Source organism: Gymnoscopelus braueri (assembly GCF_963280865.1).
Source record: "Gymnoscopelus braueri genome assembly, chromosome: 4".
Classification (NCBI taxonomy): Eukaryota; Metazoa; Chordata; class Actinopteri; order Myctophiformes; family Myctophidae; genus Gymnoscopelus; species Gymnoscopelus braueri.
This window is the reverse complement of record NC_137605.1, coordinates 29323778-29351360: the sequence shown is the minus strand read 5'-3', so window position 1 is coordinate 29351360 and position 27583 is coordinate 29323778. Positions and strand designations below refer to the sequence as shown.

General features: G+C 41.4%; 2 protein-coding genes across 2 annotated transcripts in view; both read right to left on the bottom strand.

The window, feature by feature from the left end:
• syngap1b (synaptic Ras GTPase activating protein 1b) overlaps window positions 1–27583 on the bottom strand; it is a 168931-nt gene that overhangs the window by 107863 nt on the left and 33485 nt on the right. Inside the window, exon 3 of the mRNA XM_080426138.1 lies at window positions 19848–20218. Within this exon, the coding sequence (XP_080282264.1) occupies window positions 19848–20218 (371 nt within the window). The remainder of the gene's footprint in view (window positions 1–19847; window positions 20219–27583) is intronic.
• Window positions 1643–3241, bottom strand: LOC308083788 (CAAX prenyl protease 1 homolog). Its single transcript, XM_080426137.1, has one exon. It carries the CDS (start codon window positions 3205–3207, stop codon window positions 1804–1806), a length of 1404 nt encoding a protein of 467 aa, XP_080282263.1. The 5' UTR covers window positions 3208–3241; the 3' UTR covers window positions 1643–1803.

Sequence of the window (27583 nt, the reverse complement as noted above, 5' to 3'; positions counted from 1 at the left end):
TGTCAGTCCTTTTTTTTTTTTTTTTTTTTGCTTTGAGGGTTTTTATTCACATTGCTGCAAGTATGGGATCCACTCTACTATCAAACCAAACAATGACTGTAATAAATCTTTTGATTCTTTAGTCAACTTTGGGCTCACAAATAGGCACCAAAACAAAGAGAAGAAACTAAACAATAAAAAACATAGGAACTTTCAAACCACATTCAATATTTTCCACGGTTCATTCTCTAACCAGTTACATGGAATTATGCTCTTCATCAAAATTACACATGTAGAGGTTGATCGGGCCCTTGGTAATAATTAAGTGCATTAAAAAAGAAAATATTGTAAAAACCAAAGTAAAAATATAAATTTTAATGATTATTCCTTTAGTGAAACAGGGTGGCAAAGTCATAATACTTGGCCATGTTTCCCTAGCCCAGAAAAGCTAACCATTGTAGAAATGTACAGGTCACTCAAAATTATTTCACTACAGCATTGGCAGTAGTCTATCTGCCAGATGTGGATTTGAAATCTAGTATGTTAATTCATTTGAGCTTGTCTGGAGAAGCACCACCAAACATGGGATGTTCTGGGATAATTTCCATTTACTCTGGACTGTATAATCCAAAACCTAGTAACGAGTAGGTGAGAAGAGCACAGGACACTTTTCTATTTTTAGTTTTCACACAACAAACCAATTAACCCTACAGTCAAAGATTTGATTGGTTAGTTTGTGCACAGTATACTGTAGGATGAACTTGTCCATTTGTTCTCCATCAAAAAAACACTGATGCTTAATAATTGGAAACTGCATCAACTTAAGCAAGACAGCTGTATAGGCTAATGGCTACACCGTGCAAGTAAAATGTCTGGTATTAGGTTAAATGATTTCTTTTCAGAATCTAATAAAAAATTATGTAATTCATTCAAATAAAACTGAATGAAAAATAAACCCCTTTTAAGAAATAAAACAATCAATAAACCCCTTGAACAAATAAAACGATTAAAAAAAAACTTGAACAAATACAAATCGAATAAGCTCTTTGTAAAATCTGATGTGCTCTGACGAAAGCATTCCTTTATACATACTCTGATACGTGTCCAAGTGTATGTAAAAATTACCTCCATTTGCCTTAAAGGTATCATGACATTCATTTTCACTTTTTTTATTTTCAATGTTTTATTTGGGGTTTTATGACCTCAATTACACCCAAAAAACCTGAACTTAGAACATTCAGTGGATTTTCTGTGGTCTGGGGTTTTCTGAATAATCAGGCTGAAAAGTAATCTGAGCTTGGCCCTTCGACAGTGAGGTCACTGTCGAATAATCCCGCCCACTCTCCTCCTCGCCCCTCCCCTCCCCTATCCTTTCCTTTGGGGGGGGCGGAGCAGAGGCGATGATTGACAGGCAAAATCCCTCACCAGCGACACCCGCAGGCAAAGATTTATTTTTTCATTGCAGTTGAAAAGGCTTTAGAAATGTGGGAGAAAAACACCTGCCATTGATCACTGGAATGGAATTTTCACTTAAAACTTTTTGTACACTTTTGAAGGACCAGGACAAAGACTTTGAATGTGGTGTAAAAGTGAATGTCATTAAACCTTTAAGGAAAAGCAGAGACTTCATCCCAGGTTTGGTAAGCTTTTAAGTAAAGGGAACCGTAAGAAAATTATGGTCAAGTGTGAAAATCAAATAAAAACAAAAAAGAAAAAGAAGAGGGAGGTTATATTAAAAAAAAAGAGCAGAGAACATCACAGGGCCAGGAGTGGTCTCCGGCGGCTCTTGGGTGGAGGCGACAACCACTCCCCCTTTTGGGAATGTCAGTCCTGCTTGACATTGCCCAGTGCTCTGAGGCGTTCCAGTAGAGGAGGGTGGGAATAGTGCCACATGGAAAATAACCAGTCAGCCACAGGGAATCCCAAGTTGTCCTTGTTGAGCTTGATGAGGGCAGAATAGAGCTCAGAAGCTTTGCCCATAGCCCGTGCAAAAGCATCTGCCTGGAACTCAAATCTGCGGCTAAGGACCGTCAGACAAAATGACAAGAGCTCATTGTAAGGGGAGAAAATGAACTGGAAGATGATCATCAAGCCAATTAAGGTGGGCTGGCTGTCATGGAAACCAAAGGCTAGGAACAGCTCCTTCCGTCCAATCAGAGCAGCGAAGAGGAAGAAGCACAGAAAGGAATTCATCTGACTGATGACAATATTCTTGACAGTATGGCCAAGCTTCCAGTGGCCTAGCTCATGACCCAGAACTGCAAGGATCTCAGGGTTGTTGCAGCCTTGCTTTTTGTTCTTAGGCTTGGCTTTGGGCTCGCTGGGTGTGTCATTAGCCTCTGTCTGGTCTGGCTGTTGTTCTCCGGGCTTATTCAGAGGAGAGTAATCCTCCAGCAGAGTGTCAAACAGCACAATGCGCTTGTTCTCGAAGAATCCATAAAAGTAGGCGTTGCTGTGTGAGGAACGCTTGGAACCTTCTACTACATAAACCTTCGTGAGGGGGAAGTCGATAGATTTGGCCATGGTTTCGATATCCGTTTTCAGTTTCCCATCTGGCAATGGAGTGAATTTATCAAACAGAGGAGCAATGTAGTCGGCATAGATGGTTACAAGTACCAGAGAAACACACAAGGTAAAGAGCCAGGCATAGATGAAAAAGTAGTCTCCACCAATCTTGATGATGTAGAGGAGCAGAGATGTCACAGGCAGCAGGATACACTGGGTGACAACAAACTTCTTTACAGCATCCTTCAGGAAGAACCCCATTGTCTGCTGATTGAAGCCATGCTTCTCCTCAATGACAAATGTGCTGTAAATGCTCCACGGAAGGCCAGTGAAGGCACTGAAAAGGGTAGCCAAGGTCAGAAACACAAGGGACTGGGTGATCTCATATCCTGGACCAAATCCAAACCGGGCTGTCACAGAACCAGCCGCACTCCACAGGAGGGGGATTCCTCCAAGAAGCAGAATCAGCGTTCCTTCAGTCTCAGAGTAGAGTCCTGACCAAAAACTGAAGTTGCTCTTGTCCAGCTGGTACAACCGTGACTTTTCAAATGTCTCATTGTCCACAATCTTCCCCAGCTCCTGGGGGATGTGTGTGACTGTTCTGTATATCTTCCTCTGTCTGTACGAAAGGTATGCCTCCCATAGGTATACCGTCCACGAGAATCCCAGCACAGCATAAAATATCTGTTTCTCCACTGGTAGGTCACATAAAGTTTCAATCATCTTGTTTTGTCTGTTCTGAGCCTATGTCATTCAAGCTGGGTTCAAGCTGGGTTATTTCTAGACATTAGGTGAAAAGTATGAACTTGGTCACTATTGCGTCCAGTTCCCATTCCAGTGAGAGCCTCGTCTTCAGCCCTATGCTTCAGCCCCATTCATGCGGACTCGCCGGAGTATCTGTCAGTCCTTGAGCTTTTTATGCCCATACTGTATATGGAGATCCCCTGATGTCATCAGTATATGCCCATATATGGGGTTGTTGATATGCCCACATATGGAGATCTCTGTATCTCTCAGTCGTTGTCCTTTTTGTGCCCATATATGGAGATGACTGATTTGTTTGGCCTGATGCCATGAAGACACATTGAGGTGACACTTCATAATTGGGCGTAGCTGCATTGCACTCCTTATATGGTTATGGCTGGGTCATGGTGACATGAGCGTGACGTTAGAGGTCCGCCCGCCCGCCGGCCGGTCCTCCCTTAAGCCAATTTTATATAGGAGGATAACCAGTGGTATATTGGTCTGATTGGACTCTAATGTTTGAAATATAACCCCCAAGAAAAAAAACAAGACATTTTGATGCAGAAAATACCAGGTAGGAGCTGCTATCACTTTCTGGCAGAAGGGAAACTGCTTTTTAGTATTATAAAACACACACACACACGCACGCACACACGCACACACACACACACACAAACATACAAACACACACACACACACACACACACACACACACACACACACACACACACACACACACACACACACACACACACACACACACACACACACACACACACACACACACACACACACACACACACTTCAACATTTTAATATTCAGTTTGGCCAACAGGAAGACACTTCACAATAGCAACAGGATCTGCCTTGTTTTCTGTGAACCTCTTCATCCAACTTATTCACAGATGTACGCACATCCTAAATCAACTGTGTATATGATTGTTCTACACAAAAGTACATTGTGTGATACATCACTTGCCTGGGACAATGTTATTGCTTGTTGGAAATTTGATTACAATACAACTTCCTCGATGAAAAATGTATTATGCACCATGCATTCTTTATGAGTCCGGTACATGCATGCAAAGAGCATGTTTATGCCTCTTTATGGAGTCGTCTTGCCCCTTTGTTTGAGCAATTATGCACTGAAAGTTTTCACTGAGCTTTTTTTATCTAGTTTTAACAAAATGCTGTGAGCATAGTGCTCAGAAAATATCAGGCCCCAGTTTATATGTTTTCATAAGAACACCCTTTGTCGTGTGTCAGGCATAATCCACAAATGTTTTTTGCAACAACATATGGTTGTTGTTTGGAGTTTTTTTTTTACCAAAAATAATGAGCAGGTTCAACCACTGAATCAATATGACCGAGGCTGCCTCACAAATAAAATGTAGTCATGGTCGTGGAACCTTAAAAACAACTAAATAAACAAACACATTCTCAGCACAGTGAGTACAGTAGGATTATTAAAGTGTCTAATTATCCACAAAATTCTCCATTCTCAAAGAAATGCGTATCTATGCAGCTTTAAAATATGAAGCATTTTGTCACTAACACAAAAATCTATATTGCATTACCAGTAAATTATTTCCCTGAGTTCCCTCCTTTGTTTCTGAAACAAAACAATTCTTTCTTGAATACAGTACATGATTGTACAGTAGAACCAAATTAGTTTGACATAATACAGTTTAACAATGTCATTGTTCAGGACAGATATATGCACGTAAAACAATAAGTTCTGCTTAAAAATGATTTAAGCATTCACTATCTCTTTTACTTTGCCCTCTAAGGACACAAACACCACTGACAATGGCAACTAGTTTTTCCTGCATTGAAATGTCTTAGTTTTTTTATTTGTTTAATCAACTTCATTTGAATAGTACTTTTTGAAACAAAGTTGTAAAGTGTTTTACACAACAATATAAATTTATAGCAGAACAAGGCAAGAAGTATCAAATAGAAAAGTATGTCTCCAAATTTGGGCAAGGTTTCAGCCCGCCAGAGACCATTGACTTCAATATAAAATTTACGTAAATTTTTTCAAAAAGTTCCAAAGAATTACTTAATTCTTGCTATTTTCTTCAGCTGGAGAAAACAAAATTGTACTGCAATATACTGTAGAGCAGGGGTATTCAACTAAATTAGGCAGGGGGCCAAATTGTAAAAAAAAAAAAATTACTTGAAGTCGGGAGCCACAAGACAAAGAAAGTTCATGGTTTAACCGGAAATCTAAGAAATGTGTAACTGGTTGGTTAAACGCTTAATTTTTATGTTATAATTTATCATTTTGTGGTGCGAAGGTACTTCCCCCTTAAAGTGATGCCTGGAGGTAGCCGTCCAGCCGCCATGTAACAAAACTGCAACTGCTCCATGACTGCTGCCCAATTCTGCCTGGCAAGTTATCAGTACATCGATTTTTTTTAAACAGTGGTTTATAAAGTACTTGCCATACTTGAGTAAAAGAACAGATATCTTACATATATATTTTTACTCCAGTAAAAGGAACATTTCCCCTTAAGAAAATCATTGGGCCAAAGTGTGAAATTAGCTCACACTATGTACTTAAAATAGACAGAAATGTGTTTTTTGTTTCTCTCTTCGCTTTATAATTAACTGATTATAACTTTTTGAAAATGTTAAATAAAGCAATAAAGAGACTGGATAATTTGTCCCAGTACCATTCTTTCAAGTGAATGATCTCACACATCAGTGTGTCTAGCTTCCATTTCCAAGTAGCTTGTGGCTAGATTCACTACTTTCATAATGATGTAGCTTTCAAGTAGTTCAGCTACTTTTTCCACCATGTAGCTGGGTAGCTTGACAAAAGCTACATTCCTACATTTTCAAAGGCACATCCACATGAAAGAGCACAACATGAGTTTTCAGTGCAGTTCGTCCATTACATGCCATCTCCCTCGATTTGTAGATACCTATTTCTGAGTTATGAGTGGACTCCGATCACTCAATAGCATCCCAGGCTGAATGTCATGATGCTCTAACTCTCAACTAATGGTTCAGAAAGGGTCAAATCTTATAATGAGCATTAGTGAGGACCAATTATATGAAGATAGGCTGAGTGAAGTGGTCCTTTAACATGCCATCTCCATCGATGTGTAGCTATTCCTGAGTTTTGACCATCACACCAAAGAAAGAATTGTCCATCCATTAGTCGTATGTTTCATTCAATCACTCAAGAGCATCCCGAGCTGAATATCATGATGCTGTGACTCTCAGCAGATTGCTCATGAAACACATCATAAGAGCCTGTGCCCTTATCCCCCAGGTACTCAAATATACAAAAAACAAAAACCTTTCCATAAAACCATGGAAACACTTTCACCATGCTTGGCTCCACTACTCTTCTCACCGGTGCACATGCAGGACATATTGAAATACCTAATTCCTATTTTCTCAAATCCAAAATCAAAGCCTGTGCAGTATAAAGGTTTGGCACAGAAATTATCCTCTCAAACATCAAAATGCGTAAATGCAGTATGAAGTCACCAAATAATACTACAATAATACATAATATGTCCATTATGGTCCTATAGCTCCCCACGGGACAGATTTGGTCCGCGGGCACAGTGTGGGTACCCAGGTAACCCCGGTCGGCCGCATATTTATGATTGGGGATCGGGATTCAGGTCGGGCTCTGTCATGTTGTTCATATTGAAAAAACTAACCAAAATTGCATTGTCACTGAGAAGGTAATAACAACTGTAGTGAATGATGCAGAATGTCAAACTATCGAAAACCACCAGTCAACAGTTGAGTCCATATCATGAAGATGAATAGCCCATGTTGACAATCATCAGTGGTAAGACAGAAATTGTATTAAAGGCTATTAATAACCATACGTGTATAATCTAATAATCTACCGTATTAGCCTATATAAAACAATGCCTTTTCATGACAGCTACAAGCCCACACATGTGTAATCAGGGTAGAGTCTGAAGAGCTCACATGCTCATCAGTGAATGATAAAATTGTGGCAAAAATTATTGAGTCTCATTGAACTCCTCCCATGAGAACAGACCAAGAACTCTGCTCATAAGATGGCTGACCATATCTAGACATTATCAAAGTTGGTATTCACTCTAGACAACTACCGGTAGTTTTGGTCCATACGGTTGAGCTTCGTTCTACACAGTCTCACCCAACCTCACTCAAGTACAATACTGTATATGCTTGCAAGCTAGATAGTATTACAAAGTATTACATATTATCAGTGAATATTCCACACAAAGACTGGTACATGTTTATCAAAGCAGTTTCCCATCACATCTGTATCCATTGAACGTCCAGACTTGTCAGTGTCCGGAGCTTGCCTGTAGCTCTCCGTCAGATCAAACCAAGAAACACTAACACAGAGTGGACAAGTAGCCTACTCTGTTCCAATAATTTAATATGTTTTACAATGAGCCTGAATTAACAACGCATTCTAACTACATCTCAAAGTATTACGTATCTTTATACTGTAGTCACAGTGTTGCTTTATGGGGGTATCAATACATGTAATAAGCAAAGTGGTCCCATAATGTGAGAGCAAGCTCTGCACTGGCACTGTCGCAATGAAGAAGGGATGGGGTGATAAGGGATAGTTTATGGTAGAGTATGGAGGAGGTGCAGCAAACATAGCACATACTGTAACCTTCTCACGGATGAGTTTAGCTGCTGTGGGGAATGTTGGACTGAATTATTCAACTGAAACGTTTGACCTTGTGACATCAAAAGAACAACGGTTTACACAATGTACAGAAAAAACATTTTACTCTACTGTATATAGAAATCAGTCAAAAGTGAAGAAACTGAAAATTCATCCTGTTCCAGTACAACCTAACTCTATTACAAAAACAGTCTGAGACATGCAGCTGCATATACTTTCACAAACCAGTTGTAAGAAGGTTATGTATTTTGTGAGCCGAGGCATAGGTAGGCTGTTTGTCTTTTCTAATTCAGATGAGCGTATATCTCCAACTACCAACCAGAATCTAGAGAGGAAGTAAACATTTCAGACCCTTCCAGAGAAGGATAAGATTATCTTAAATACATGACTTTAGACAAGTTTAATTCTTGACAAGCCATCTACACGTCAATACTAGCCAATTACATGGGGTTAAACATGGTAATTTCCCTCAATGACGTCCACTTGAGCGAGAATAAGCCCACTCACCACCTCCTCTACTGCTCTCGGATCCACTACAATTCATCACTGCCAACTTGACTCATAGGAAGACCCAGAGTGCCTTTCTGCCCCACCCTGGCACCCCATCACCACCGTCATCCCCTTGTTAAGGGAATTCACCTGGAGGGAGGGTATCGGCAACGAGATTTGGTGTAGAGGGAAAAAAGGAGTGGACCAAGTATGGGGACCCCGGGCAACGAAGTATATAGGGTTAAGTGGTTAAGGGGAACTTGGCCGATATTTACAGGGAAACTTTGACGATTTTGAACCTAAATCCTGTTGATCTGCATGAGGCGATCATTCCATACACCCGATTACGCAAAACAACACGTTTGACATGATCATTTTGCGATGACAACATTTTGTGGAAAAATAAACAGATATTTTTTCACCCAGACTATTTACTGTATTATGATCTCCTGACATCAGAATAGTGCGATTTAGGTTAAAAACCAACAAGGTTTTCCTTTAACATGAATCCTATCATTTTATTGTGAGGAGTGGAGCTTGTACTGGAAGCCTATTTCAGTCAGACAAGTCTTGGATTGAATAAATATATTTATTGAGCATAAATATATGTTTTATTATATTTATAGCATATTTGGCGTCACGACTTTTTTTTCATTTATTCCCTGTAAGCATGACATTTTATAATAAATGATTTGCCAATTTATTTCTTTTTTTACAGGGAATGAAATAGACCCCGTAAAGGAATCATAGAAACAGAACCCACAGGTGGATGCTGGGGTGGTGGTGGGAGCACAAAAAACTTCATAGAGCAGAGCACAAGCAGCAGTAGAGCACCAGCATAGCCGAGCACCAGCATAGCAGAGCAGCAAGATGGCAGAGCAGCAGCAAAAAGAATGAGCAGTGAGCAGTGAGGTTTAAATAGCCCCGCCCCAATCAGATGGAGTGAGCATGTGACTGATTAGCTGATCAGGGATTGGCACTCCTTTGACGTTTGCCTAAACTAGCTCTGCAAGCTTTGCATCATGTAAAACAAATTGAAAAACATCATTTTACATGGGCTGGCGTTGATTCTCCAGCACGTCCTCCTCACAAGAGAACGACAGCATTCACATTCAATTCCGACCAATTTTCCTTCAGCATTACTAAAGTGAGTATATTAAGAGCAATGTCCTTCGGGTTCTCCTGTTATCAATTTAAAGATTGTGGATCACCCTTGGGTATTGTGTGCGTGTATTTTTTTGTCTAATTATTATTATTATTATTATTATTATTATTATTATTTCCGTTAGCGCAGCAATCAATGTCTTTCAATTTGATTTGTAAATTATAAGCCAGATGGATGTAAAAAGACATGGCAACAGCAGTCTAAAGGTCCTACTTTTTACGTCGCTCCTGGTGTTTAACAACCTTCACAGGCAAATTGTGAAAGAAAAAAATAATAATACATTTTTTTCTTCCCCCATGTTAGTCACTCCACAGCCAGGGGTACAGAGGGTGTTGGAGTGCGATAGATCTGATGGGGGGAGGAGGGTGCTTTTGCCAGCCTGGCATGGTGAGTTGAGCGATGCTCCAGGCTGGCCGGCCCATATGTCAGTATTGCTTCCTCAGGCCCAGCTGTGAGGAGAAGGGGAATATGGTGGGAGGGAGAGAGGGAGAGGGAGAGGGAGAGGGAGAGGGAGAGGGAGAGAGAGAGAGAGAGAGAGAGAGAGAGAGAGAGAGAGAGAGAGAGAGAGAGAGAGAGAGAGAGAGAGAGAGAGAGAGAGAGAGAGAGAGAGAGTGTGTGTGTGTGTGTGTGTGTGTGTGTGTGTGTGTGTTAAAAGCGACAGGTGTGTAATCCATTTTATCTTAACAGGGTGATGATCAAACACCGGCTGGGTCCCTAACTCTGCATCTGACAGAAACACACATGTGCACACAGAACTCTGACACGTGCACAAGCACACACTCATGCAACAACACAAATCACCCTCATTCACGCTACACACTGCTATATCATGCCCATAGAGTACACACAAAAACACGTACACAACATACGCGCACACACGTGCGCGCGCGCGAGCACACACACACACACACACACACACACACACACACACACACACACACACACACAGTGGGCCCATCATCATAACAGACAGTCTTGCCGGCCAACAACATGATTTGCCCTTCAGTAGCACCATATCACCTTCTGAAAGACAGATGTTCCTTCTCCACTGGACCTTGGGCTCTGGTCACAGCAAATTGTCACAATAAACACAAAATGCCCAACTGGCTTTAACAGAGCAGCTGACATTTTTGAGTTTTTACCTCTTTCCGTCAGGGATTGTAGGTATTATAATTTTTGCTTTGGTTTATTACTGTAGATAGATAGATGGTAAAGTGTAGAGAGACAGGAAACCGAGAGGGGAGACATGCAAGACATGACGGGCGTTGGATTCAAGCTCGTGACTAACAAGTAGCATGTGGTCTGTCTGTGCACTAACTGGCTGAGCCACCAGTGGTGGAAGAAGTACTCACATTGTGTACTGAAGTAAAAGTACCAATACCACAATGTAGAAATACTTCTACATTTTACAAATAAAAGTCCGGTATTTACAATTGACTTTAATAAAACTACAAAAGTATTCGCATTAAAATATACTTAAGTAATGAAAGTAAAAGTACACATTATGCAGAATGTCCCATTTCACAAGTTTCCAAATGTATAAAACTAGAGGTTCGGGCCGCTGCGCGGCCCTCCCGTCTAGCCGCTGCGCGGGCCTCCCGTCTAGTAGCCTGGGCCGCACATCGGAGACAGAGACAGAGCGTGTTGACGTTCATTGCAACCGGAGATAGAGACAGAGCGTGTTGACGTTCATTGCAACACTGGTGTTTGTTTCAACACGCAAACCGAAAGCGAAGCGAGGCCTAACTTGTTGGAGACCCAGACAGACAAACAGCTTGGAGACGCAGTCAGCCACGCAAGCTCACAACGTGTCGCAAGCTCACACGTGTCGTCTATTTTCAAATAGCCTAAGTATACATAGGGCTGAAGTGGTTAATGTATGTTTTGTAATAATAATTAAAAGTAACTAGTAAATAAAGTTTTCAAATAAACAACAAAATAATAATTGTAGTGAAGTAAAAAGTATAATATTTGCCTCTGAGATGTAGAGTAGTGGAGTAGAAGTAAAAGTATAAAAAAATCGGAAACACTCCAGTAAAGTAAAAATCACACCCTGTGTGAAGTGGGCGGTGTCTTGCTAGCTAATCACAATACTGAATGGAGTCAACCAATCATGTACAAAAAATAAATACATTTATTGAAACACTCTTTATGATGGAAGAAACCATAACTTTAAAAAAAAAAATTATGGTTTATTTAAAGTTATGGTTTCTTATATAGGGCTATGCTCATGTGTCATGTGACACTGGCCAATCATAGTCCTGAATAGATTGTGATTGGCCAATCACGGTGCAGGGTTAGGCGGGGTACATTTTTGGCCAATCACAGCGCAGGATTTGTTGTACAAATATCCAAACCTCACTTATAGGGGCGGTTTCACCGCCCAAAAAAATCCTCAAAAAGGCTTGAGTAAATGTACTTGTGTTACTTTACACCACTGTGAGCCACCAGGAACCCCCCCCCCCCCCCCCCCGGGATTGTAGTGTTTTGAGGAATGTGCCTTACTGTGCTTTCATTCTGTACAGTGTAGAGCAGGGAACTTCAACATTGTTTCAGGCCAAGGACCCCTTAGCTGAGAGAAAGATGAAGCAGGGACCCCAACTACATATTGTACAAAATTGTGTTGCAGATTTAACTTTTTAATAGATTTGATAGATTTTGTTTTGTTTTGTTGTTTATTTGATTTACACATGATCTTTTCTATTAATATGTGTGATTCATGTTAATGTGTATTTTCAGACATTTAACCACTTAAACACTCCATACTTAGTAAACTTCACCTTTGGTTCCGTACTTGGTCTGCACTTTATTCCCTCTACACCAAACCTCTTTGCCGAAAATAGCCGACACAACGCCTCTCAATGTGAGGAGTTGTGAGCTTGTAGATCTGCTATTTTGGATCATGTTCCCCTCGGAACAGGGATGCTGGGGTTGTAGTGGTTAATGCAAAACAAATAAAAAGTTCCTATCACACAAAGATTTGGCGGTCCCCCCGTAGTAACTCTGAGGACCCCCTAGGGGTCCCAGACCCCCTGTTGAAGACCCCTGGTGTAGAGAATAGATATATACGTAGATATCCTGAGATAAACAGCAGAAATGTTAGAAACATAACTCTGGAAAGTGTTGACCGGAGTGTGTTTAGTCATCTGTGGGAATTGTGCAGGCAACATGTCCAGGATAAAGTCTCAATTAGTTCAGGGGTCTGAACCTAATTTTCAGATACTTGAAAAGCTACAGTAGGTGGTTGAGAACTGACAATTAATGCATCTGCTTATACTATTGATTACTTGAAATGCTAGTGATCTAATCATTAAAACAGTAGCCTATTATTTGGTGCACAAATTGGATTCTTCTGTGGATCACAGCTCCAGCTACAGTAAATGCCTTATAACATATTTTTTGTAGACTTAAGGCCCTTAGGAAAAGGCTTTTCCTTTCCAAACCTCCCATGTGTGCATTTACCACCGAGCCTGGCTCAGCAACCCACAATGCTTTCTAATAAAAATGATAAATGGCAGGGATTGCTTTTAAGGTCATCTCGATCTGGCAACTGCTCCTTGTAAGCTGGCAGGAGACAAATTAGGGCTACTTTCTCTCAGAGCCTCTAAGGTATTAGAGGAAGAAGTTTGTACACTATCTGGCTGAATAGGCAAATTAATCAAATTGTTGAGATAAAAGCCATTTAATCCCTTATATGTGCACAATGACCTTTTGAGAGATGGTGAATTTGAGTGGCATGTAATGGAAATCAAATGCCAAGAATGTGGTGGCTATAGCTCAAGTGCCTTCTTTTAAATAGCCTCTGGGGGCTTGGTTAGCCATCTTACTACAGTAACAGCATTGTTTTACTCATGACTGTTTACACCCACACAGCTTCCAGTACATAATGTATCCCCCACCCCACTCCCCCTTTTTGTTACATGGTTCCTGTGGGTCATGCATAGAATGCAAAGCACTCATAATCCACACTTTGTGGATTAGCTAGTGACAACCGTAGCCACAAGCTAAAACTAGCACGGTCCCTTCCCTGGCTTACATGCTTACTGTCTCACCCGTATCAATCCTGCATTGCCAAGGAAGGCAATATTATAGCCAGGGAGGTATATACATATAGCCAATTGCACTCTTTACTTTGAAAACGGACATAAATATGGTACATTTGTATTAGAGCAGATTCTGATGTGGTTATGGCTGTGATAATAGGCTAACCAAATATTGTATCATTTTGGTTTCTTGCATAACATTGGCACAGCTGGGAGAGGAGCTTGGGCACATGACTTGGGGGACAGGGCACTGGTGCTTGTCGGTGGTAGAATGCAGAACTCTGTCACCTGAGATCAATGTGAGGGGAGAGAAGGAGCAAGAGAGGATGGCAGGTGGCCATCACTGCTGGCCCGCTAGCTCCCCCTACAGGCCACGAGCACAGAAGACAGGACATCCCACAGGCAAGTAAAGCACTGCAATTGACAGAGAGCGAACTAAGTGTGGAATCTGAATAGGCTACTGAAGGTTGTGAACTTGAGATCTTGGTCTCTATGGCTCGAGGGATGTGTAAGGCCAAACACTGCAAGCCTCGATGAGGCCACTGCGCAACCTTCAAATTGAAAATCAGTTATTTTCAGCAAGTGAAGTGTAAATGACTAAGGTCATGCTACACAAATAGTTATAGTACTTTATGTACTTTATGTATGGTCTACTATCCATCCATAGTATAGTCTGCCTTCCACTGTATGATCCCAATGAACTCTGCACAGTGCCACTGCACCACCATAAAAGAAGCAGCTCACTGAGTGAAGCCTGGTAGAAATAGTCGAGGCATACTGTCAAAACACATATTTCCACAGAGATACACAATAGGCCAACAGTGTGGCGACGGTTCCCAAAGTCAGTTCCTTAGGAAGGGGCTCCTATGGAGGATCTCTTGACAGGCATCATTCACAAAACGGAAAGTGAGCTGTGTCTGAATGGAGCTGTGAGGAGGACAGAGCCAGATGGCCTGTTGGAGAGAGCCAAACACTCCTGCCATTCACCCCAAAGAGAGAGAGAGAGAGAGAGAGAGGTGGGAGGAAGAGAGGAAGGGAGGGGTAGAGATGGAGAGATAAGGAGAGAGAAATGTGGGGGATGGGGAGGTACACAGGAAAACGGAAACTGGGAAAACAACGGGACAGAGCAGCATAGATATGAGAGGATGGAGAGAGAGAAATAAGAAAAAGGAGCGAGCAACAGAGGAAGAAAGAGACAGAGCCCGCATAGACAGAGAAAGAGAAAGATACGAGCGGGAGGGTGGAATGGGTGACAGAGAAGATGCAGAGATGGATGCTGAGCAGAGGGGAAGAGAAAGAAGGTGTGGAGCGATGGACAGAGAGGAGTAAAGAAGGCAAATACAGAGAGAAATAGGGAGCGAGAAGTACGGGTGAAGGTAAAGTGTGAGATGGAAGACAGAGCCGTGGTTGGGAGAGGGAGGGACTGGAGTGGAGGACAGTACCTACAGTCTTAACAGGCAATCAGAGAGGTGAGAGTGGCAGATTTAGTGGATTTATATGGAATCATAAGTGAGGCAGGGATGGGCACTGAAGAAAAGAGAGAACATCTGATCCATCTTATCTCAGCTATGGCAATATGTGATTCCTTCTTTTTTTAGGGGGGGGGGGGGGGCGCTACATTAATCAGAAATGCCCACGAATAGGACTAAAGTAAGGGGGGAGAGAGGGAGACAAAGTGAATCTCCACTGTATAAGGTGAATGACAGGCATGAATATGTAACGCTGCTTGTTGTCGCCGAGGTGACAGCTATTCAGCACGTCAAGCCTGCCTCCTGCCCATTCACAGCTGCTGCCTTATTGGCACAATTAGACAGGGATAGGCCTTTGATTAATTGACCTGGGCCCTCCGCTCAATCCCTCCAGAGAAGAAATGTCGTCTTATCAGGACCGCAAAGCTCTCTATTCCTCAGAGTGATGACAATTAGAGATACTATTGGCAGCCAAGCACTCACACTACTGTAAAAATCGCCACCTGGCTGCTATTAAGATTGACTGCTTTTTATCAGCCAACACATAAAGAAAATTGAGCACTGTAACATTAACATGCGCATTGTGGGATTATTATGTGCATTATACAGTATGCGCTGTTCAGAGTGGGGACGTGACCTCAGTAGCATTTATGGGGTTAAAGTCTATTTATTGCAGTATTATTAATCCCTGGCCTTATGCTTATGCTGTGAAATTTCTCGTGCATAAAATGCTTGCAGAAAAGATGAGGAACACTACCCTCTCCTGGTCTACAAACAGAGATGGAGAACCAAAGCTGCTTGTAAGAGATGGTAGAAAATGCAGCTTTTGCTGTAACACCAATAAACAGTGTTGCTTGTAACACATTACATAATTAACCCATTACGTAATAATATTACTTTCAAGTACTATAATGCAATTCTTAAAAGAAAAAACTGTATTACTACAGTTACTATGTCAAATAACATTACTTTCAGGAAGTGTGTTATTCATAGTTTTTAAGCTTTGAATGGGTTCATAATGCACAGTAATGACAATGCAGTTTGTCAACCAATCGCTATTGAGACTTTTATTTGATTAATCAAAAATATATACCCTGTGCCAACAGAGGGCACTGCAGCTTCTGAGTTGTTTGTATGTAATCATGACTTTTACATTTAGGCTGCTATAAAAGCCTTTTAATACCAATAAGTAACAACCTTATTTTCTATTCCATTTAACCTACCCTCTTCATACTGTGTCTAATCTAATTTACTTTTGCACTTCTTTTGAGGATGTGTTGTGAAAGTAACACAAAAGAAACACATTACTTGGTACAGAAAGTAACACAAAAGTAACACACTTTAATAAAGTGACAGTAATAAAGTAGAGAAGAACAGCGAGCAACAGAGGAAGAAAGAGATAGAGCCTGCATAGACAGAGAAAGATACCAGCGGGAGGGTGGAATGGGTGATAGAGAAGATGCAGAGATGGATGCTGAGCAGAGGGGAAGAGAAAGAAGGTGTGGAGCGATGGACAGAGAGGAGGTAAAGAAGGCAAATACGTAGAGAGGGAGCGAGAAGTACGGGTGAAGGTAAAGTGTGAGATGGAAGACAGAGCCGTGGTTGGGAGAGGGAGGGACTGGAGTGGAGGACAGTACCTACAGTCTTAACAGGCAATCAGAGAGGTGAGAGTGGCAGATTTAGTGGATTTATATGGAATCATAAGTGAGGCAGGAATGGGCAGAGAGGAAAAGAGAGAACCTCTGATCCATCTTATCTCAGCTATGGCAATATGTGATTCCTTCTTTTTTTAGGGGGGGGGGGGGTTAAGTTTAAGTTTTAAAGTAATAGGTAATATGTCATATATTATATTTTAAAGAAACTTCCCCAACATTAAACACTAATGGAAACAAATCTGTAATGCTCACACCTTCCTCATCATCTATAATGTTGAGTTGTAGCTGTATAGGAAAGCTACCAGGTGTGAATGTGTAAATGTACACATTTATTAGGAAAATAAATGCAATAAATGATTAAATCGGCCCAAGCCTAGTCAGGGTCCTTGCTACCTCTTCTAGTGTAGCTGAATATGTCCACAATGGTCTAGTAAACACACCACTGAAGCGGCTAGCTTTAGCTAACTAGCATGCTAGGCTAACAGCAGAGGACCGTGTACGCATGCTTTACTTTGAGTATTTGAACTGCGGGGTTTTATTTTGCCTGACTGAACTATACATGCATGCTTTGGATACTTGAGCTGTGGGTATTTTATTTTGCCACAAACTATGGATGGTCCTCTGAACTTAATGCAGCTTCAACCAGGTTTTGGCACTTTCTCCATTTACGACCCGTACATCTACATAAACGTTCATATTTCAAATATAAAGTGCTGACCCCATGGGCACGGATGTTACAATTTACATTGGGTGGGTCTAAGTACCCATATCTTCCATATTGTTCAATAAAAATAATTTTAATCCAATCGTGGTCATGTTCTCCAAATTTTCTCCATATACTTTCAATTACGCGACCCTACCGGTTGGGAGGTTCATTGCACTCTGATACATTATAACTATATGAGAAATTTTCCAATGTGCTTTTTTTTTTTAATTAATCTTAGTGTTACTTTTTTGTATATTTTGTTGGATATATACTGTATACAGAGATGAAGGGGAAAAAAGCAAAAAAATATGCATAAATGTACTTAAACTATGTACTTCAACTTTTCCAGAAAAAAAAACCTTAAAGGAGTAGTTCACCCAAAAAATGACTTATTTTCTATCAATTGCACACCCCATGAGGCGTTGAATCCATGGATTTATTTCTGTTTTTGTGGCATTCCTAAGCCAATAATTTGATTCCCGTCTCCAACCGGCTAATGTATCCGGTAGGAGACACAAAGTAGATTATTTGTGTCTCCTACCGGATACACACCCGGTCATCAAATTATTGTCTTAGGAATGCCACAAAAACTAAAATAAATCCATGAATTCAAGGCTTCATGGGGTGTGCAATTGATATAAAATAAGTATTTTTTTGGGTGAACTCCTCCTTTAACCTGGAACACAGACGTGAAGGAGTGTCGATTTGTCTCGCTCCGTACCCGGTCCCTAGGGGGCGAGACAATAACAAAGGGTTTAGACCACAAAATATTATGAAGAGTCAGAAGGATTTAACTATTGTCCTTGGAGCTCGACGGCATTTCAGGAACGCTCTAGGCAAGTCTGACCATGTAAGATATGATAATTTGTCATTTGTAACATAATGTAATTGGTCAAAATGTATCTCTGAATGGAAAATATAATATATTGTTGCTGTCGGGCAGAAACGAGCTAACTGCATTTTTTTCCATAAATCAGTGCTATTGAACACCCTTTACGTCTGTGTGTTGATTAAAAACATATTGAACCTATGAAAAGTATTAAAAAGCGCTTCTGACAAAACCAGCTAACTCCATTGGATCCTCAAACTTTCTGCTAAACCAGCTAAGTTCACCAAAAGGAGGTGGAGTTAGCTGGTTATGCTGACTCCAGGCTCCACACCCTTTTGACCTCCAACCTCATTGTGAGCTTGGAGGTCCAGTTCTTATCAATGATTAACAAAACCTCCTAACTCCACTTTTGTTTTGTTTTTGTAAATTCCTTAAAAATGAACATTTTGGAGCTGGTTTCTCCCCGAAAGCAGAGATATATAATAAGTGACTGCAATAAATGTATCTTAATTGGGTTATAGCCTACATTATAGATTGATTTGATTTGATTATTGCAATATACAGTGGTTATTATATTACTAAGGGAGTGACATTTTCCAGCTGATAAAGTAATGATAATTTATAACGTTGTGTTAAAATGTTGTGACATCATGTCAGTTGATTACATTACCATAATTTAAAATATCTCCTACATAATAAGAGATATGGGTTTTGTTTATGGTTTCAGACAAATATAAATGCCTCATAAATGTCTATGGTATCTATGTTTCATGTCAAGTCAATGTCTGTTTTGCAAAATGTCGTTTTACCTCTTAAACCCCATATACTTTGTTGACTGGGATCCCCCAGGGTTCTACAATTGGTCTTCTCCTTTTTTTCCCTTTACACCAAAACTCTGTAGTGAAAATACGTGATGAATGTTTGCCCCAGAAAAGGGACAATAGGTTTCATGTTAAGGAAGGAATGTGTGGAGAATGCTGAACTGATGAAAAACAACTACAACTCCAGACACCTTAGCTACAGTATAGGCTGATAACAAAATAATATGAATGTAATCCATTCTTTGAGTCTCCATAAGTAACTCAGACGCCTAGCTTGTTGTTACTGTGTCATAAATGACTTGAATATAACCGATTTGTCTCCAGAGATGCCTAACATCCTGTATGTGAGAGATGGGCAAGTTGGTTGGATATCTGACATGACTCTAAGAACTGACTCAGCTAAGAACTAAGATTTCTAGCCTGGAATCCAGACTGTTCGGCACTACTCAGTCTGGCCAGGGTCCTATTTCCAAGGTGCGGGACGGGCACAAAGGAGCCACGGCTTCTGATTGGTCTGTGGGGGGGGGGGGGGACCAGTAGCTTCCAATGTAAAACTCTAGTCACTTCCTGACTTGCCTACGTAATTGGTGACGTTTGGAAATACGAGTCAAACAGGACCCTGGCCAGACTGAGTAGCGAAGTGAGAAAAAAAAATCTGCCAAACGGAGCGAATCAGTCTGGATCCCAGGCTATAAGATTTCTTTCTTTCTAGGCTGGAATTGGCCCATTAAAGACTAATCGTCAAATGACCCTTTTGACAAGTATCAGTACAGTACCTCCTCTTGGTCCAACATGTAGAGTTGATTTCCGGAGATCACGCAGAGACGGGGGTTCCAGGGGTCATTTGGGGAGCGTTCATGTGAGGGTTGGTCGTAGGTGGGACGGTCGTAGGCAGGACGGTCGTGCGAGGGGCGGTCGTAGACAGGACGGTCGTGCGAGGGGCGGTCGTAGGCAGGGCGGTCGTGCGAGGGGCGGTCGTAGGCAGGACGTTCGTGCGAGGGACGGTCGTAGGAAGGACGTTGATGTGAGGGACGGTCATAGGAAGGACGTTCGTGCGAGGGATGGTCATAGGAAGGAGCGTGGAAGGAGCGGGCTTGGGAGCGATGATGGTGATGATGATAGGACGGGGGGACAGCACACCTCGCATCTGGGCAAGGGAGGAAGAAGGAAGGACAACGGGACAGGGACGGGGATGGGGAAGGAGAGAGGAAGGACACAGTATAGGTCAGTTAGGATCAGTAGTAGGAGAGATACACTGTTGTTGTGACACATGCCTGTCCTCATAACGTCAACCAAGTGACTTTTGCAGCTCATTTGATTGCTTGCTTGAATCGGGGGAAGAGACAAGCTATGATTGTCCTGTATTGTTCAGTGGGGAGAGCAGTACACCAATACTGCCAGAGATGGTTATTCCTTCCTTTCAGCTTTTTGTTAAATGCATACATAACCTTTGTGGTCCTAAGATTTTGTTTTACTCAAACATAACAAATAGCACACACAAAAGAAATGAAATGGAAAACACAGACATCAGAACACATAAATGATCGATTAGGAAGTACCATTATATTTCTGTATTGAGATGACTTGATTTTACATGAGACATAAACCATATTTGGACTCAAAGCAATAGTCTAGTTTTACTTGAAGCCTTTTTACATCATTACAATTCTCATTCCATTATCCCCTGCAGTTTGCTCATTCTTATTATCTTCCTATATGCCTCTGAGAAAGTGTCCTCTCCTCTGACCTTGTCCCATTCAGAAACCACAGGCAGTTCCTTGGACGAAAACATGAGTCCTGAGGCAGAGGCAAAGTGCCATGAAGCAGAGCAGGTATTGTGATAAACAACAAAGCCACTGGGCTAGACTGGGCAGAGCTTTCATCACAGAAAATGCTCAGGGCACTGCCGTTTATTAAAATATTCTAGGACTTTGACTTTATCTTTGCTTCTAAGGACCAGTTCAAATAATATGGTGGGAAAAAAAGGCATGTGGACCTTTGGAAATTAGACTCTCCCTCCATGTAGCCATGTTTCTTTCTTTCATTTTAAAGATGATTTTTCAGCACTTCTTGATTTCTTTTTGATAGAGACAGTCAGGGGAGAGACTAAAAAGGGGGGGATGACATGCAGCAAAGATCCTCGGGTCCTCTTTCATACTGCGTCTGGAGCCGAGCTGTGTCAGACGTGTGTCTAAGATAACCTGTGTTGACTCTTTCACATCCACAGCAAACACAGATTTTACCCAGGTCATCGCTTCAGTGTGAAAGAGCTATTAATTAACTCCTATTGTTTCTTGACCTCAAAATTCTTCTCCTACTTCCTATCACTTTACTGGTGCCTCACCATATTATTTCCCACTTTGTGCAAGGAGCAAGTAGTAATGCCAGCATGGGCAGTGCCAGCATGTCTTTCATGCTGGCACTGCCCCTTGCTTCTTGGACAAGATCTCACCCAAGGATACAAAAACGTCTTGAAGCTATTCACACGTCTATGCTAGCCTGATTTCGACATTCACACATACCCTTAGAAATAGCCTAGAGTAGAATACATGGCTGATAGATGATTTGACACAGGGTAGCAGAAAAAAACCTAAGCTTCATTTAGAAAATACAAATGTATTTTGACCAATCTGTATGGTAGAGTATGTTAATATATTATATTGTTAATGAAGATAAAGTCCGAGTTGGTCCTGTGGCTGTAAGTGAAGACAGTGTGCGGGATTCCTTTTTTGCTCTTCTCAAGTTGACTGCCTATACTCCTACGCACCATTGCAGTAGGTGTGCAAAATGCCTTTTTGGCTAAATATATTCTAACACAACTGTGGTCGGTGGTTGTAGTTGGTCTACCTGCTCTTCTATTGAGACCTTAAGATCGGGTGGTCAATTTCTCCCCTTAGCTAACAGGGTTAGCTCTGGGTCACTGGTAGAATCTTTGGCAATCTGTGGTGGACCAGGGTTTGCATCCCGGGTAGGACATGATAGGTATGGATTGCAGCTTAAATCTGGTATTACTGTAGGTCAAACATTGTATTTATATTTTATTTAAAAAATCGGGGTCCACATGGGGCCAGCATGACGTCAGGCAGCTACAGTATGACCTCAGTCATCTATGACCTCAGTAAAATGTTTTAAAAAGTATAAAACAATATATGTGAATATGTGAAAACAATCAGTGGAGGTAGGCCTACTTCATTTGTCTCAAAATTGGTCCAAGGTTTTGCGAGATTAGCCCTGGACACACAGACACAGACAGACCCTCTTCTAGAGGTATAAATGCCTGCAGACTAGAGCCATGCCGCGAAAAAGGTTTTAAGATACTTGATTAAATCATTTATAGGTGATGATATGCCATAGATTAATTCTCCTAATTGCTCACAGCTAAAGCACCGAATAATCATCTTCACACAACACAGCATAAAAACAGAAAACACTGTACTACAGTTGAGCCAACATTATACACACACATACACTATATTAGCAGGTCTAAGTCAATTAAGGTACAGTCCTACAGATGACACCTTCATAGTGGCTTTTAACCCTTAGCACAATGTTTTGTGGAGGTGCAGTTATTTTGTTTGTAGAAGGAACTAGACCCTGCAGGGTGACTGATTGGTGCTGTGCACGGAATGTGCCCCCTTGCACTCTCCTCTTGACACAGAGCCAGAGTCACTCACAGCCCACAATGCACTGCAACGCTATGCTTTGTCACAATCATTTCTTTTAAGCCCGACTTATACTTCATCGTACAACAGAGCATAAATTGGCCATTACCGCATACCGGTAAGCATTTCTTATCACTCTGAACACTAGACAAGTTGAAACCTCCAGTGCTACTCTGTCCCCAGCCACAGCACAACAACAGGCAAGCGGTTTAATTGTGGGGAAATAATAGCTGAGTTGATCCTTAAGGTTCACATTTGAATTATGAATCAAGCTCTTAAAATATAGATGAGTTCTTAAACAAGCATGGCTTATATTAATATAGACAATAAGAGGAACGCTCCACCATGAAGCATAGAAACTGATTGGTGTTATCTGTTGCTTACAGCTGCTGCTTTCGTATATACATACACACACACACACATACATACACACACACAGTACAGTACATGCACGCCCAACACACATGCACACCCAACACGCACGCACGCACGCACGCACGCACGCACGCACGCACGCACGCACGCACGCACGCACGCACGCACGCACGCACGCACGCACACACACACACACACACACACACACACACACACACACACACACACACACACACACACACACACACACACACACACACACACACACACACACACAGTGTACATACGTGCAGTACATGCATAGTGGCAATTCTGCTCTTGGGACACTACAATAATATAATTTAAAGAGCAACAAAAAAAGGTTTTAAGGTGGATGAGTGAATCAAGGTCATAGCCATGGGCCATGCTTTCATACCGTAACCATAATGCTCTGAACGTATATCAAAGTATAAAACCATTAAGCTATCATGTTGGTTTAAATTCAAAAAGTAGCTTTGGTCTCTATTCGCCTGTATGCTTCTTACCACATGCATTGCAGTGTTTCCCCTACCATTGAGTGTACATCTGTTATGTTTATGAATATGATGTAGTCATGTGAGTTAATTTCTAATAATATTATACATAACACTTTTTAATGATAAACTTTATAAATTTTCCAGGGTGTAATATTACAAAACACTTTTTTAATTATTTACCTGTGATCTAACTAATCCTGCTTTGTGAAATACTTCCCATATATTGATTAAATGGTTGTACAGTTGACAAGTGTTTTAGTTCAAACTGTCATCAGGCTTATTGTTATTTGTAACATAAACATAAACATTAATTTTTTTTTAATGAAATGAAAGGTTATTGCAGTAACCCACCCCCTGCACGGCTCATTTGCATCTATCTATCCCAGTCCCCCCCCAAAAACAGTAAACTTAGTGGAAACACTGCATAACACTCTTTCACTTCAAAGTGGAACATACAGTAAAAGTTGTACTATCGTAGGAAACAGATGTCACTGAATTGTTGTATTGTTTTATGAGGCTACATGAAATTAAATCAGTTCATTAGTGTTGAGTCTTCTTTGTGTTGAATGTTAGCTAAATGCTTTATTGTAAAATAAAATATAAAATATAAAAGAGTCTGAGTCTTCAGCATTATACAAGAAAATCTAGAGAAACAGTCCCTGACTCAGCTCACTCAGAAATGTGACTATTTATCAGTATAGCATCAACGTCATTGGCTATAATGTGGTTGTGACAACCAAGAGATCTGATCAACATATTATTGACTATGCTTTATTGGTTTCTAGGTCACGGACTCACGTGATATGATAACCAGGGAGCTAGTTAGTATTGTTTCTAATTTCCCATGCTTCCTGTTCTTTTTCCTCTGTGTTTATTCTACCTGGACAGAAAAAGTACAGTATGCTTGGAAAAACTGTGACTTTCTGAACAGTGGTTACCAGTACGTTGGTACCAGTATGTTGGTAACCACAGCAGCCATTGTATAAAAGTCATAACCCTTGACAGCCCTCGGCTGCAACCCCATACACATAATACCTGTGAAATGACCTCTCAGGTAATATCACTGTAATGATTACCAACATCAACCACATCAGCAACACAGGGCTCCATAGAAAAAAGCAATGGGTCACAAACACTTTTTATCGAAACTTTACAATGGTGCAGACCAAAGTCATGATACTGAGGTATTCACTCGGGGATAGCAGTGTGAGTCATCCACAGCCCAATCTGCGCTACTCTACTGGAGGCCTAACTCTCCACCTCCGAGCCGGCCTATTAAGGTTGTGCGGAGAGTGGCGGGCAGAATTTCAATGAGCAGCAAACTCATTCTTCTCAACTGTCTGTCCATCCGTAAGTACAGGGTGCGCGGGCGCAGATCTACATTGCATAAATATAAGTATTTGGCTCGCGCAGAATTGCTGAGATACTGCTTTTCTCCGCTTGTCATCCTCTCTCTCTCCTATCCCTTCTCTCCATTGCTCTCTGCATTTTGCTTGCTCACTCACTCATTGTCTCTCTCTCTCTGTTGCTCTATCCTTGCCCCCCACCCTCCACCCCCACCCCCACCCCCCTGTGGGTTACTTTCCGTTTTCTGCCATTCCTAGCAGTTTACAAAAGGAAGGGCCATGCATGCACCGGATGACTGCCTTAGTAGACGTTGACATTACAGGCAGGGTTCAATTTGTAAAAAAAAAAAAACATCGAAGGGGGGTGGTCATTTTCTTAACCGCTTAAGCAATATATAGTATACTTCATTGTATAAAAATAGTGAAAATAGCTGATCCATATATATTTTTATTTCAAACATTTTAAAAAATAAGGATGCTGCGGTTGTGGCTGACATAAAAAAAAACTATTCTTAAATTGTGATATCATATATCAAATACATCACACAGTCACCATTTCCCCAAAGGAAATGCATGCATTTAATTAATATGTCTGACCAGAAGAAGGCATCAAACATATCCTCACCAGCGCTAAAAAACAATGACCAGATGAGGGGTATCAAAAGCAGAGGTTTGGATCCTCCAATCAAATTGAACCTTGATTACAGGGACCCGTCAGGCAAAATAAGGCCTGAGAATAGAATGCACTCCTAATAACATGGCGGACCATGGTAGTACGTTCTAGGCAAGGAAGAGCCACACAGTATGCAGGTCATTACCCTGACCTCAACCACAGCAGTGTCTTTCATTAAAACAGGATTATGTTCAGATGGGCCGGCGTATTTGGCCAGAATGTAGTTAAACGGCTACTACCAAAAAAAAAAGAATGCTGTTGGCAGTTGGCATTGGCAGAACATGACACCTAACCTGCACCACACTTTTTTCCACTGGTATGCATGCTCATAGCCAGGAGGACTACAGGGAGGTGGTCTAGTGTAAAACATTTACTTTATCAGAAAGACACATCTCCTGCCTGCTCCTCAATTCCTTGAGGACTGTAGCAGGCAAAAGGCACATGGGACACCATCATTTTAATATGCACAAATGCACACTACCCACAGACTCAGCACTCATACACAATGACACATAAAGGCTAGCAAGCATGTGCATTTGTAAGCCTGTGCTGTGTCCAAATGTGAACAGTGAAGTGTTTGTGCACTCATATGTCTATAATACCTCTCCTTCTGTAACTGGGTGCTTCTGAAGAGTAATGTAGGCTGTAAAAAGGATTACATCCACCTCACTCCTTAGCCGTGCCAAACTCACCTCTACAGCACATAGTACATCCCCACTGCCACTGATAGATGGATTGATAGTAACGATAATACTATTCGCTATTATCGTTTATCGCGATAAATATACGCTCACAATAATCATAGTGAAATTGTGCTTTGTCATACACTGGCCCCTGAGTTGGCTCTGTACTTGGACCACTTTTTTTTTGTCCACACCAAATCTCTTCACCAAAAAATAGCAGATCTACAAGCTCACGACGGGTCGCAATGTGATGCGTTGTGAGCTTGTAGATCTGCTATTTTTGGCTGATGTTCCCCTCAGAATATGGATGCTGGGTTAACAAAAGTGTCATTTTAAGAGTTTTAAGCTTATTTTGATTATTGCAAATATATCTTTAATCTCAATTGTTTTGGACAATAATCGTGACATATAATGTTCATATTGTTCTGTTTGTGGGCTTTATAAATATTTAACCAATAAAAAGTATTAACAAGAGCTTGTAATAATAACTAAATTAGATCCATTGGAACACAGGCGCTATTTCCATTTCCTGAAAAGTAACCGTTTTGGAGAAACAAGATTTGGGCCTGACAGTGACGATATAGCCCTCCACAGTGAGTACATCCACATCTTCAGAACCGTATGCACACTGCACAGCCTCCTAGCCTGCACACCACCCCCACATCAGGTGCTACGGAACACTACAATACTCTATGTATCGTAGACCAACTAAAGTTTGCATTTTAGACTTTAGTACTAGGTGTGTGTGTGTGTGTGTGTGTGTGTGTGTGTGTGTGTGTGTGTGTGTGTGTGTGTGTGTGTGTGTGTGTGTGTGTGTGTGTGTGTGTGTGTGTGTGTAAAGTATCTCTGTAGCGAATGTACCTGTATATGTGATGTATGAGTGCTCTGTATCTGTTGCGTGTGGGTGAGTGTGTGTGTGTGTGTGTGTGTGGGGTGTGTGTGGGGGTGTGGGGGGTGTGGATGTGTGTATGTGTGTGTGGGGGGGGGTGTGGATATGTGTATGTATGTGTGTGTGTGTGTGTGTGTGTGTGTGTGTGTGTGTGTGTGTGTGTGTGTGTGTGTGTGTGTGTGTGTGTGTGTGGGGGTGTGGATGTGTGTGTATGTGTGTGTGGGGGTGTGTGTGTGTGTGTGTGTGTGTGTGTGTGTGTGTGTGTGTGTGTGTGTGTGTGTGTGTGTGTGTGTGTGTGTGTGTGTGTGTGTGTGTGTGTGTGTGTGTGTGTGTGTGTGTGTGTGTGTGTGTGTGTGCGCGCGCGCACGT

Bases quoted from the DNA above. Each gene is read 5' to 3' on its own strand.
- LOC308083788 (XM_080426137.1), bottom strand. From the start codon at position 3,207: ATGATTGAAACTTTATGTGACCTACCAGTGGAGAAACAGATATTTTAT.